General features: G+C 35.4%; 1 protein-coding gene across 2 annotated transcripts in view; it reads left to right on the forward strand.

Annotated features, from left to right (window-relative positions):
• Positions 1 to 5,172: 5,172 nt before the first annotated feature.
• galnt13 (polypeptide N-acetylgalactosaminyltransferase 13) overlaps positions 5,173 to 14,522 on the forward strand; it is an 81,419-nt gene continuing 72,069 nt past the window's right edge. For both annotated transcript variants that reach the window (XM_065273127.1, XM_065273128.1), the window contains exons 1-2: positions 5,173 to 5,628; positions 8,968 to 9,196. In XM_065273127.1, the coding sequence (XP_065129199.1) occupies positions 9,055 to 9,196 (142 nt within the window). In that variant the 5' untranslated portion in view covers positions 5,173 to 5,628; positions 8,968 to 9,054. The remainder of the gene's footprint in view (positions 5,629 to 8,967; positions 9,197 to 14,522) is intronic.

Raw genomic sequence — 14,522 nt, forward strand, 5'->3', positions numbered from 1 at the left:
GTCAACTCTCCAAAAATATCTTATAAATGTCAAGTCGTTCAAGTAGTTTGGATCTGGATGTCGGAACACATGCAGAATTGCTGACAATTTTTTGTTAACTCAAGCGCACCCATTTAGCGTTTCGTAGGGCTGGCGTCCCCTTAAACTCTCTTGTGCTGATTCTCAAGTAGCCTACTGGAACCGAGCGCTTCTGCTCACACCTGCTCGGGTAAAACCATTGAGTGAAACGATGGGAGGAGACGACTTGTGTCAACCTTTAATGCACACAAACATGCCTTTTGGCGCCACCTAGAGCACAGACAACATGTCTTTGGATTATTACACACCAGTTTACCACAAAATAATAAAGTTAAATTGCTTATTGGTGAGGTTTTTTTTTTTTTTACTTAATATGCCTATTCATCCAAAGTGCTTTACAAATAAGAGATCATTCAAAGGGGACATTTCACAAAACCTTTTTAAGATGTAAAATAAATCGTTGGTGTCCCAAGAGTGTGTATGTGAAGTTTTAGCTCAAAATACCATATAGAAAATGTATTATTGCATGTTAAAATTACCAATTTGTAGATGTGAGCAAAAATGTGCCATGTTTGGGTGTGTCTTTTCAAATGCAAATGAGCTGATCTATTCACTAAATGACATCACAAGGGGAGCCAAATTTCAATTACCTATTTTTGCTTGCAGAGAATGGTTTACCAAAACTAAGTTACTGGGTTGTACTTACGGTTGACATTTAGAGGTTAGTCTTGTGAATGCGGAACAGGTGTGTCTACAGTTGTTTCTTAAAAGTTGTGTGGACACCGCAAATTGAATGGAGGCTGGCAGCCCATTCCATCAGAGAGGAGCAGATTAAACCTTATTTAAAACATTAATGTAAATGTTACAATATTTTAACATTAGAAATGAAATGCATTTAGTTTATTGTAGCCAAGTTTCACTGTGGGTGTTCTGAAGGACATTTTGGGGGGAAGGTTGCTTGAAATGATGTTGATCGTTTATTAATAATGCAGCAGCACATTATAGGACTGTCCCAAATTTGTCTGACTTCTTTAAAATTTCCAGCCCTCTATCCACAGAGACTTATATTAGACTTATAAATATTTAAAGTGCCATAAAATGTTTGCTTGTATACATCCATCCACTCTATAATTCCTTTTGCCCTCTGAGTTGTGGGGGTCTAGACACTATTCCACTGTTTTAGGCCAATTCATTTCAGGACACTCGATCTCACACACAAACACACATTTACAGTGGTCATTCACTGTGGTAATGTCTGCAACCACAGAATACCATAACAAAAGTTGAGTAAAACACATGATTAAACACAAAAACATTACACTTAGTTATTTTCAAATAATAGAAATGAATGAGAGTGAATAAAGTGCAAAAAAATGTATGAATAGATTTTATTTCCTGTTTTCAAATGTATTAAAAACATTACACATTCAATTCCAAATCAAGGCATTACCAAAATGTATCAAGTCTGTCTTGCTTTTTAAAAAAGGCAAAGGAAATATTAATATGTTCAACTTTAGACACTTATAAACTAAATACATTTCTTAAGATTTAACTTCACTTTAAATTTTTATTTATTTATGAAATATTTAAAAAATGTTTTGGTCAATAAAAAAGCAATTTATGCAATCTCCTGTGTCTGACTATTTTTAAATTCAACCCACCCTGAATAAGTCATGTGTAATTTTTCCTAATGGCTAATCATTATTAATAATAATTTAGTAGATTAACTGTTGCTTACTTCCAGTATAGTTAATGTATTTAAGTAATTAGTTATGAGAAATATTAGCTAGATCTTACCTAATTTTTGTTGTTGTCATAGTTGTTTAATTTATGTACTCTTTACTCAAATAAGATCTACCCAAACAAAGTGAGTAGGTTGTTTTTTACAGTGTTCTGGCACCTAGAAACAGATATTTCAGCCCAGGATCCATAGTTCCAATTTTTAGCTTTTGCTTCAGAAACTGCATTTTTAATTGTCACCCCACACATTTTCAATCGGGTAGATATCATGGGATTGAGCTACATAACCTTTATCCTTTTTGTCTGAAACCAAGATTTTGCCCTCTTGGGTTGTTGTCTTGTTGAAACATTTCCTATTCGGGAAATGGCAACATAATCTCATGTATTCATACCACTATAAAAAATGCAGCATTTTTGTCAAATCAACATATATTTTTATGTTACTTTAACTTAACAAATGAAGTAAAAAAAAAAATCAACTTGTTTTTATAAGTTATGTCACTTTTTACAACAGTTTTTAAATAATGTTTTTTTATCATTACAAGCAAAACATTCATAACGTTATTGGGAACTTTGGGAACTTTCAAGGAACGTTCTTAAAACCTTTCTCTGTGGTTCAGCATTGTGTTAGCATCATAAAACGTCATGGGTTCGAACCAGGGAATGCGCATGCTGAAAAAAAATTTATACTTTGCATTGCCCTGTATGTTATTTGCCTTTTTCTGTAAATGTAAAGATAAATGTAAAGACAGACAGTCATTGTTTCATTTTAAACCAGTTCTATTTTAAAAGAACTTAACTGGACTAAATAAAAGGGTCACAAAAATTTTATATTTGCTATTATGATGCTGATTTTGTGGTGTTTTGGGTTTTCTGGTGACAGTGGTAGTAAATCATGATCACCTGTTCAGCTTCAAAAGTAGAATGCAAAATGTATAACACCAAATCATTATAGCATAACTCCATGTATCTTGACATAGAATGATTAAACAGGGTATTTATCCTCGTTCTGTGATGTGACATGTAGACAAACAAAATGTGTTTGGGTCTATAATGCCTTAAAAGCTTCCTAAAAACCTTCCTCAGATAGCTCTATTAGGGTGGGGGATTTTAAACAAGTGGTTTTGCACCTATTTGGCTCCCCCTACTGGCTTAACTTGCAATGTCATTACTTTTTGGCTGACTTTGCTGCCACTCAAAAAATGTAGCCACTTATTTTAAAGTGGAGGGGCAGTGAGATGCCTGTGATGTCATAAGCATCAGTTTTTCAGATTGGGCCGTTTTCTGGCTGACATTTCTAAAAGAGGAATTTCTATGAGACTGAGATGTTTACATGTCTAGCACTTGTTGTATGTTCGTGAATGCGGGTAGACTACCATTATTCATCAAAGACAAGGTAAAAATGGTTTTTCATTCTCTGTCCCCTTTAAAGTCTTCTAAAGGCAGACATGATTGCGTGTGAAGTCCTATGCCAAAGACTCTCCAAATACTGCATCTACACTTTCTTCCTGATGTGTATATTTTGTTGGTGTATCCTAACTTGACTGTGAGCATCCTATCCATCAGGTACAACTGTTTACTTGCATTACTCATTTAGAGAAATGACGGGTCAAAATTGATTTTTTGGATTACATTTTCATCACCCCTTTTTGTATGTCTTTAGGACACTTGAAATATATTGCACATATAATGTGGAGTCATTTTATAATGCGGTCACAGACTACTCCCATTGTAACTGGAAAACCAAAGAAAATATTTTTTTTAATTTTAAAATTATAATTTTTGGATTAACTAAACCTGTAATCAGTGTTATACCTATGTATGTTTATAATTTGTGTTATTTTAAATGTATTACTGCAAATGATTTAAAATGTGTATGTTTTAAATGTAATATCACATTTTCTTCTTCTTAAAGTATTTGTATTGTTTTAAATAAAGGCTTCAATATTTGAAATTGTCTCTTTGAATTAAATGTTAGCAGTATCTGTAGGTTAAAATTTAAAAATTAATTTTATCTAAAAATTATAGATAATTTAAATAGAATAAAAATGAATGTATAAAAAATAAAAAGAATAGTAGTATAGTATACAGTAGTATACTGTAAACCTGGGGGGTTTACGGTAGCACACTGTATTACACATTTACAGTAGCATTTAGATACTGTAAAATGGAAATACAGTTTAGTACATTGTTGCCATCTGATTAAACTAAAGACTCTTCTGAGATATAAAGGATGTAATACTGCTCTATAGGTACTCCAGATTAACATCAGAAATGCAGAAACAGCGTACGTTACGTGAGCTTTAATAAATGAAAATGGACCTGTTTTTTTCACAGAATGAACTAATTTTTATTTACTAATTAAACTTCAGCCAATTGAATCAGTCAACTACTTAGAACAGGTAGTGTGGATATCATATTGTTTGTCTATTACACTACATCTGTAAGTAAATAATTTGTAATGCAGACATATTACTACTACTAATATAACAATGGTTTATTAGGGTACTGATGATGCACAGCTATTTTTTTAACACAACTGTATCTGCTATTTGTAATGCTATTGTAGAAGCCAATTATTATTCATAAATATCTTGTAAAAAGATATTTAAATAAAATTATCTGTTATATTTTGTCTACACTTTTACGTTGCTCAGGCTGCCAAGTGCCAAGAAAAAAAAGAGAAAAACTGTCTGCTTACGGCTGTGGTTTCGGCATCCACCAGCAGGGGCAAAACCGCTCCTGTGAAATCACATCATCACATGCGCTCAAATCACCTGCTTACATTCCCCTGGATCGCATTGCTCTAAGGTTTTAATTTCACTTTCTTTCCTATTCATTTTTTACATCTGCCAGATTTTCTTGCAAATCAGTCAGCAGGCCTAAAGTCACGTATAAAAGATTCGTTTATTCTGCAACCTTTAGCCTACCTGTTTTCAGAATAATCCGACAAGAGAGGATAACGTTAGATTTACCATGAACTTTGGTTAATCCGGCAAATATGGAAACATGTAGCCTACTTAATAAAATATTAAAACCGAATAACTTAATGATAATAAAAATAATTAAATATTTAGGGTCTGTAGGCGACTTTGTAGACTACTTTGCGATATTTAATCAAAGGATCACTCACTTTTGAAAATAATGAAAGTTTCCTTAGGTAAAACGACTGTGAAAACAATGGAAATTAATAAAGAAAATTAATATTTATTTATATGTGAAAATATCTGTAAATCTGTATCGATTCGTATGTCAATTGGTAACAACGTGGTTCATGATTATTAAAGACTAAATGATTGTGAATAATAAGCTAAAACATTTGAAATAGGCTATTCTACTTTTTCCATTTTACCAACTGCCTACATTTACCAAGCGCCCGTGATGCACTTGCGCATTGTGTCTTCAGATGAACCCGCCTCCTTAGCCACAGCATCCTCAGAGCAAACTGAATGAATAGACACGTCTTGCGATACTGACATCATATGAAATACTATCCGAGAGCAGACTCAGGGTGATATTGAGTGAAAGACAAATGATCGTTCAGACAGAGGCAAAAACCGAGACCTGGCACAGGACGTACGGCTCCAACATCCTCGCATCTGACTCAAGAAATCTGACCAGTGATGCAGCGGGAAAATGCACACGAGCATCATTTCTAACACAGAGACTTCTGTAAAGGACTGCTCAATACATTTCATTAAATAAATCCGGGCTGTGTTATTTCGTGTTACTGGAGCTATGTCGATTCTTGGGGTTATACTCATACCAGGTGATGTCAATGAAATCGTTTATCGTTTATAAATAAGAGGAAACACGCAACACGTTGTTGACTGGCAAATAGGAGCTCAAGATTAATCCAGCCTTCATTCAGTGAGTATATGAGTGCTTTACATTATACACTATAATTATATGTAAAATCTAAAACTTCATATTACGAGCAGGAGTAAGAAATAACATCTCAACCAAAGACCAAACCACCCATGGTTTCAGACTGTTTAAGACAAAATAGTGCAGTTTTTCTGTGGGTTGTCATATACATTTTGTGGTTGTAAAATAATAACAGTGACACGCATACTGTACAAATAAGTTTTTTTTCTTTGCTTCATGCTTGCATATTTATAATATAGAAGCCTAATATGTCTATTGCATTCCACTGCAGTGGAATAATAAATACATACAAAATACATAAATACAAAATTTGTTTATTTTGCCATGCAGTGTATTGAATTTCAGAATGGACATCTACAGCAACAGTCAATCTTTTGTTCGATCAGTAATGTTACTTTAATTAAGTAGTTTTTAAGTCGTTATCTCGAGGTGTGAGGTTAGAAGCTTAAGTTGCTTAATGGTTGAAAATAGACATAGAGCTTATAAAAATAGATCAAAAAACTTTCTTCTTCTTATAAAAAAAACAAAACAAAACAAAAAATTAGTTGTTTTTAGACCAGCCCACTTGTACACCCAAGACAAATGATCAAAACATCCTCAATCGTTGTGGAAAAGATCCTATTATTTCAATTTTAGTGCTAAATATGCACAATTTATTGTGTACAGTACCTTGATCTCTGCAATGGTTAAATTATATTCTCAATAGCAGATTTATGATTACTTCCCTAGCTGTCCCTTGATACATTTTTTTTTAATAAAACGTTTTTCAAATGTTGCTCTTATTGGTAAAACACTTAATATTGTGAAAACAGATATGCAGAATATCTGATGCACAAGTGCTTCACCTTTACATTTATGCACTTGGCAGATGCTTTTATCCAAAGCGACTTGCAGTGATTTACAAAGCATATTTTTTCAGTCAGTGTGTGTTCCTTGGGTTTGAACCCATGACCTTTTGTACTGCTAATGCAATTCTCTTCCACTGAGCTATAAAGGATGAGTTCTGTATACAGGTCACCATGTCTGCATGAAAAACATCCTTAAGGAAAACAGTTTTCCCCTTTTAATTTGACAGGAAAAGCTGCTGACTAAGAAATTTAATCACACACTCTGTCTCTGAAACTGCCTGAAGTGGTTTTACTGGAAGTGAGCATTTTCTTAAAAGAAAAAAAATTCCCGCTTAAGAATCAGTGCTCAATAAGATTAGTGAGCTCCCTAAGCTCTGAGACATGCTATCTTTAAACAGATTGATGACCTAATGTACAAGGGTTTGTTGTAAAGGACTTTTTGTGTTATCCAATTAATAGTTTCAACCCAGTTACTCCAATAATTCCAAATTGACATGAAAAACATACAGGCTATACTCATTTTCATTACCTTTGTCTAGATACCTTTATCCTACATCACAGTTAAACCAAAAACTTCTAGATCAGTTATATAGTTGCTTTGCAAATTACAATGTGTTGTAGGCAGCCTACTGTAATTCCATATTGCTTAACACGATGTCTTTGATACAAATAAACTCTCAGCATGGGTCAAATAATTATATCTGCAAATTAATTAAGTCTCATTGGGTAAAAATCTCTCAATCTCAGACAAAGCAGAGTCCCAATATTAAGTTTAAAGCCTCTTAATTAAGAACCAATCAATGCTCTCCACAGGTTTTGAGTTTCAGTGGACAAATGATAATAGCTTTGAAGTAACAATACACCAGACAAAGGACTAAGTGTGAGGTGACTTTACACCAGGCTGCTGGTTAATTGAATTTAAAAGAGAAACACCACACCCACATTTAAGATGATGCTACAGTAGGTGGCTGCTAGTAATAATGACATTGTTTATTGATACTAATTATAATCAAACAACTGCAAATTTGTTTATTTGTGATGCAATAACGGTATTAAAGACATTTTAAAGTATGCTTGATCTCCATAGTTTATCATTTGTAAGTGCACTAAAGGCCAAGGACAACAGAATGTGAGTTTAAAATTCTCAATACACCCTGATAGCCATCATGGTAGTCCCTGCTTGAAATTTTTGGGTCAGATAGTGAGAGCTTGTGAGTGCAGATGGCTGGTCTGTTAACCCAGCTATTCCTGAGGGAAGTTTAGCCACACTCAGACACAGCTTTGACACAAAGACAGATGGGCAGAAAACAATCATGATCGGATCTAAGGCTCCAGCATTTGTGATGTGAGCAGTGAGTCTGTGCATTTAAATACTGATTTTTTGATTACGCTGATTTTAAGGCCATGTTGGTTCATAAAGTTTTCAGGAAATTTACTATTCCCTTAACAAATCTGAAACGAGTCCCTTAATGCTCCCGTTCTTTCTATGTTTTTGAAGCTTTGATTGTGTTTACAGTATGCAATATAACATGTGTTCATGTTTCACGTGTAAAAAAAGTGGTATTTTTCACATAATTTACTTATCTGTTTAGGTTCGTTTTTACTGTCCTCAAAACAGGCTGATGTCTTCCTTGTTCTATGAAGTCCCTCCTTCAGAAAAACGTAACGAGTTCTGATTGTGTAGCTTGTTTAGTGTTTTGTGATTCGATAGCAGCTTAGCTTGCCGTTAGCTTAGCTGACGACTGACATATTCCTGTGGGCAGAGTTTAGTCAAAAAACTGTTCTACTTGCGTCATTAAAGCAGGAAGTAGAGGGCTGTAGTCCAAACCGGCCGTTCGCTGTAGGCTTTGAAATAGGACTTAAAGAAAATATATCGCCTGGCAGTGAACTTTGAGTTTTATCATTTTACAGGAATTATTTATGCTGTTATAGCAACATTACAAACTAACTATGGTTTAAAGAATGGGATCAGAAAGAATGTGAACTTTAAAGTTGAATTTTTTTTTTACCATCAGCAATTTTGACCATACACTGCGTGTACACAGTGATATGAAACAACGTTCCTGCACCATATGGCATTAACAGAAACTCACCTGTTATGCCAAAAGTGTTACTTTGTATAAAATCAGTGCTTAGATATTTAACTATTAATCTTTGCTAAAGGCAAAATGAGTAGTGTGTGTGTGAGTTTTGGCAATGCAGGATCCACCTATAGATGGTATTATCGAACGCACGCACATTGTCACGTTTGGACGGATCTTAACTTCCGGTCTCTGTTAGTTTAATGGTCTGACTTGTGGCTAAACTGAACTCAATACCTCAAATACCTCAGTGAAAATAACAAATGTTTTGGTTTTCATAAAGATGAGGGGAGACGACGACCATGGCTCACCACTTTCTATGAAAACCGTTTGTTCATGTTGTTACTGCTGAAACTGTCTATAATGTTTCTGTCTGTCTTGTCTTTATCCAGTGGGATGACCTTCTGCCGTGTGGCCTGTCCCATTAACCCCTGCATCCCTCTCCTGTCTGTCTGTGAGCTTCGGACTCCAGCAGGCTGATGAGACGCTTTGTGTACTGTAAGGTGGTGCTGACCACCTCTCTTGTCTGGGTGCTAGTGGATGTCTTCTTACTGCTGTACTTCAGTGAGTGCAACAAATGTGACAACAAGAAGGATCGCTCGCTCTTGCCTGCACTAAGAGGTGAGTTAAACCATTTAAAAGAATTAAGCTTTATTCTTAACTTGCATAGGTGCAGGTGTGCAGTTTCCATAAAAAGACTTGCAGAAAGCTACCCCTCCTCTGACACTGCTTGAAAATTTTATTCTCACTTGTTCACATTCAAACATGTTTGAGTCTGCTAGCATTTGTGCAGTTTCTTCTAATGTGTCTTAAAACAGTGACTGCTCAATAGATGCCTTTTTCTTAACATTAATTCTAACATCATTGGATTTTTGTCCTTGAATGCTCTGCCTAAATAGGTTTAGAGCTGTAAGCTGCTTTCATGTTTAGATGAGGGCAGCCAATAGGACAGCTTTTTCTGAAACTTTTTTCCTTAAATGTCTGGTTATAAATTTAGATCATGTGGTCTGTTTGTTGCTTAAGGAAAGTTGACAAACAGAAAGCTTGTATCTGTCTGAATTACAATCTGTGTCATGTATTCGTTTTCTAATAATGGCATGTAAGCTGTTAGGGTATTAAACTGTCAGTTAGGGCCAGCAGACATTGTGCTGAGAAAAGCAGTGCTTAGAAGCAACCCAGTCTGTGCAGTTGCTTTTATATAAGCTTGGTTCAGGTTGAAGATCTTTTCTTGCTGAGGTCATGACAGTCATTGGCTTATTAACCCTAATAGTGGCAGTGCGGCAATGTGGCTTAGTGTATAGCACTGTTTTCTCACAAGCCTGTAAGTTTTAGTCCTAGCTGGACCATGAAAGCTTTTTGGGTGCAGTTTGCTTGAAACACTTCAGCAGTGCACATAACAGTGTACTACAATCATTTTGAAAAAAAAAAATAATAATAAATAATTGCATGTATTCATGTGAAACAGGCATAACACTTTCATTATCTGCAGAGAATAAATTAAACTACTACTTAATTAGTTTAAAATATTATTATATAAAATGTAAAATAGTAAATCATTTTTGTTGTGAAAATAACAGGCCGAGTACTGCAACTGTAAATACATATATCAAATCGTCTAAGAAGTTGTCAGGATTCGGACGATTATGAACCCAAGAAACAATAATTTATTTAAACAAACAGAAAACAAAACCCATGAGCGGGCAAACAGAACAGGGCAACCACAAATCAAACGAGACTACACTAAACACTATCATTTAAACAAAACACTAAACAGGAACAATAAACAGGAAAACTCACTGGTAGACTTCTTGGCAAACAAACTAACACTGACGAACCCACACTAGATGACAAACACAAGGACTCTTAAATAGGTAGAAAATAAATTACATACACCTGGAAAAATCACAAGTAAGGGATCGGGGAAAAAGTGACGAGACCCGGGAAATGCGTGGTCAGAATAAACCAATACTAAAACCACGCATCTCCCACATAAAACATTGGACTGTCAGAACCCTGCCATGATGACTAGATCTAAATACAAACAAGGATCTGGCAGGATCCTGACAGAAGTACTTTTTAAACATATTTTTGGTCCAGTATGATCCAAGAGCTAGAACTAAGTGTTGTGTATAGCATCTGCTATTGCCTTTAATGTTACATTTTAGATTTAATGGAAGATAAATATTCATACATGTGTGTAAATTTGCATGTCTTTTGATGTATGCTACTAGGAGTTATGTATATACAGATGTTCCCCAGCTCATATTTAAGACAAATATCTCTAACTATACTGCCAAATGCACTTGTTTTGCCTTTGTTGTGTTTATAAGGTACAAATGACTGTTTGGGTTATTTTTAGATTGACTGTGCAGGCAGTTTTTACCTGACTGCAGAAGATGTATCACTAAAAGCTCCACCATAAAAAGAGAATGAAGTTTCAGCAACCGACCTTTTATTACCAAATAAATAGCGGACTGGGATCAATACAACAATGCAGTGGAGAATTGTTGCTTCCCTGCCTAATTGCTACATCATTAAGTATACATCAGTCTCTTTTCAGACTGCATTTCAAACTAATGATGCATCAGAGCTTTACATTCAAATAAAATAAATGAGATGGTGCTTAGTGAACATCAATTATTCAATGGCCTTTCATAGCTTGCCAAATAACTGTAAGTCAGAAATCCTCAAATCTCAGATGGCTCCCCAAGAAATTAATAAACAATGAACAATTTCTTTTATTATCACAGTTTAACAAAAAAGTTATATTAGGTGTGCTGAATAAACATTTAAACCAGCAACATTCACAGTGTCACAGAAAATTATATTGTGATGTCACTTGCCCAGTGACAGTTCCATCAACTTGCCCAAACATAAAACTGTAACACTGCCAAACAGTTGCCTTGGCAACCTGTTCCCTCCAGGATTATTATAAAAAAAGAGTTTGCAAGTTTTCATTCTTTTTATAAATGTTTGTCTTATGTTGGTTTTTAATGCCTTTTAATAATGCCTTTCATAATTTAGATCAGATGGGCTCTGTTCAAAAACGTTGTCAGCTGTTTTGCTGTCGACTGTTTACATGTGCTTTTTTAAATAAGGTATTTTAATGGGCAAACATAGTTATGTTGCCAACCTTTTCCAAAGTCCTTATGTCTAAAATGTGCCTGTTGTCCCTTAAATTCCCCCTGTAGTCAAAGATAAGATTTCTATCTTAGAACTATAATTGACAGCATATAGGCTACAAATAATACATTTTATTTACAAATAAAACCGGTCCGGGCCACTCGTGCGTAAAATTCTGGTCTCTGGATGGTTGATCGGAGAATCTTTGAACATCAAAACAGTATGTAAAAAGTTATTTTTTTATTATAATTTCTTAATGCCTTAAAAAAGCTTGAATGTAACTTTACACCCTTGCCTTATTTAGTATACGCCGATCTATGAATATGTGAATTAGTCCTTGCCTCCACAATTGCAACAGCTCAGACCCTAGATAGATATGAGGAGCTCAGATGCAAAATCTGCTAAACGCCACCTTTGTCAAAAATTATATATTAAATGAATGCTCTCGGCACATATTATACTTAATTATTAATTATTATAATAATAATTATTAATATTATGCTTAATCCCGGACTCAGGCCAATTAGAAATAGTTTTTTTAAGCAAAATTTAAGGGTGATGCAAAATTCAAATTTACAAGAAAACGTCAGATGCACTTAGAGGGTTTTGCAACTGAGGTCTTCATATTTACATTACATAGTTACCACATTCGGCAGTTCCAGACACAGCAGTTAAGGATGGTTTCACAATGCATACATGAATTGCACATTTACAGCACTCATATTTTTTTCAGCGGTGATGGTAACAGGTTAGAGTGTTATGAGTCCGCAGCACATGGTTACGTCGCAGACGTCTGAAGCAGGAGTGCAGCAATTGTTTCATTGATAAGTCTATGCGGCATACATATCTATGGGTCGTACTGCCTGATCCACTCACTGAACTGTGATTTGTAACATGTTTGTCACTTATGAAACCGGATGGAGTTTGTCTTTGGAAAACTGCAGTTTTATAGAGAAAATACTCAGCAATTGTGTTGAATGATGCATTTGTACATTCTTTGTATTAAAGCATATTAAAAACACCACATAGACAAAAATAAAAAACTTGATTTTCACCACAGGGGGACTTTAAAATGCGGCTTACACAAGTCTCTGTAATGTGACAATGATACCAGATTTATTTCAATGGCATGAAATTATGGGTTGTCCTTGTGTCCAAGTGGATGCTATTTTTGGATTAGGTAGCTAAATATGACTGCCGTGTATAAGTGTGTATCAAAATCCTCTGCTGTTCTGCTTTAATATAAATTACTGTGAATGTTCTCAATGTTGTTCTCACTGTTATTGTCAAAGACCTTGATAAGTTGCTTTCTGTCATACTGCGGTCACAGCACTCCTTCATATATCTGTTTGTTTTTTGCTCGTTGTATCATATACTGTTCCCTGTCAGAGTTCATATAGCCATGTATATGCCCCTACATTCCACCAGGTTCAATCAGACTTCTTAACCGAGAAACCCATCAAAGCAGACAAGCCATCACAGTGGCCTCTGATTGGATCCTCGTAACCAAGTCTGCTGTAAATGGATCTACTGCTCCGAAAAAGCCCAGAAGTTTTATAAAAAGCACAATAATAAATATGGGGATGGTGGCCATCCTCTTCCCTCAACTCGAGGCACATAACTCATCCTGTGTCATGGTCCTGCCAGTCTTTCATAGTTGGTTCATGGTCATGTGGCAGGATCGTGGCGGTACCCATGTTTTGTGTGGCAGCACATGGCCTTTTGTTTGGGTAGTGTGCTGCTGTGTCTCGTTTATATTCCCGCCCCCTTGTCTCCTTGTTAATTCATTATTGGTTAACTCCCCTCACCTGTCTTTCCCTTGTTGTCTTGTTTAGTTTTCTTATTTAAGGCCCCAGTGTATTCTGTCCTGTGCTGGATTGTTTTGTATGTTTGTACCGTTGCTGTTTGTAGCAACTCAGTCAAAGTTTCTAGTCAAGTCTGTTACTCTTTGTAATTGTCTTAGTCAAGTTAGTCTAGTCTTGTGTGTAGTGTCATCTGTTCCTGTGCTGTTTTCCCCCACGTGGGCCTTTGTTTTTGGTTTAACAAACCCTGTTTGAGTTCACCGTTACCTTGCACTTGGGTCCCGTTCTCTGTGAATCATGACATCCTGTACTGTTTGCCCTGTGGATGGCTGTGTCCAGAATAGCCCTCTATACCCTTACATAGTGCCCTGTTCCATGGTCCGAAACCATAGTGGACATTATTAAGTGCAAGCATTCAATCCCTGATGCAGCACAGTAACAAGTGTACAACTGATGTAAACTCACAACTTGCTGCTACCAATCCAATGTGAGTGGTGAAAGAATTCCCTGAGATAACACCCACAGCCCTCTGGCGCAGTCAATATTCAAATTCACTCACTCATTTTCATTTACTCCTTTAAGTGAATTTCTGTAACATTCACAGAACCTTTCTGTTTCACATAAAGTTCTTTGTATAAAATGGCTTTAAATAAAGAAATGTTTATTTTAAGAAACTTTGACTGAATGGTTCTTTGGGGCACCAAAATGGTTCTGTGGCATCACTGTGAAGAAACCTTTGAAGCACCTTTATTATTAAAGTCAAGATTAAATACATTTTTACTTTTTAATGGAATATTGTAGTGATTTTTAAAAAACAAGGGTCATTATTATTATTTTTAAATTCATGTGCCATCACAATCATTAATCAAAATCTAAAAAAACCCACCCTTCTACTTACACCCTCTTGTGGCGATCCTTCTCAGATAGGAAGGTAGCTGGCTTGGGTGGAGCATCTGTTAACCCCAACAGTTAGTCTGTTACGATTTCCATTCGGAATAAAATACCTACTTATCTATATCCAA

This window comes from Paramisgurnus dabryanus, chromosome 15 (genome assembly GCF_030506205.2).
Source record: "Paramisgurnus dabryanus chromosome 15, PD_genome_1.1, whole genome shotgun sequence".
Taxonomy (NCBI): Eukaryota; Metazoa; Chordata; class Actinopteri; order Cypriniformes; family Cobitidae; genus Paramisgurnus; species Paramisgurnus dabryanus.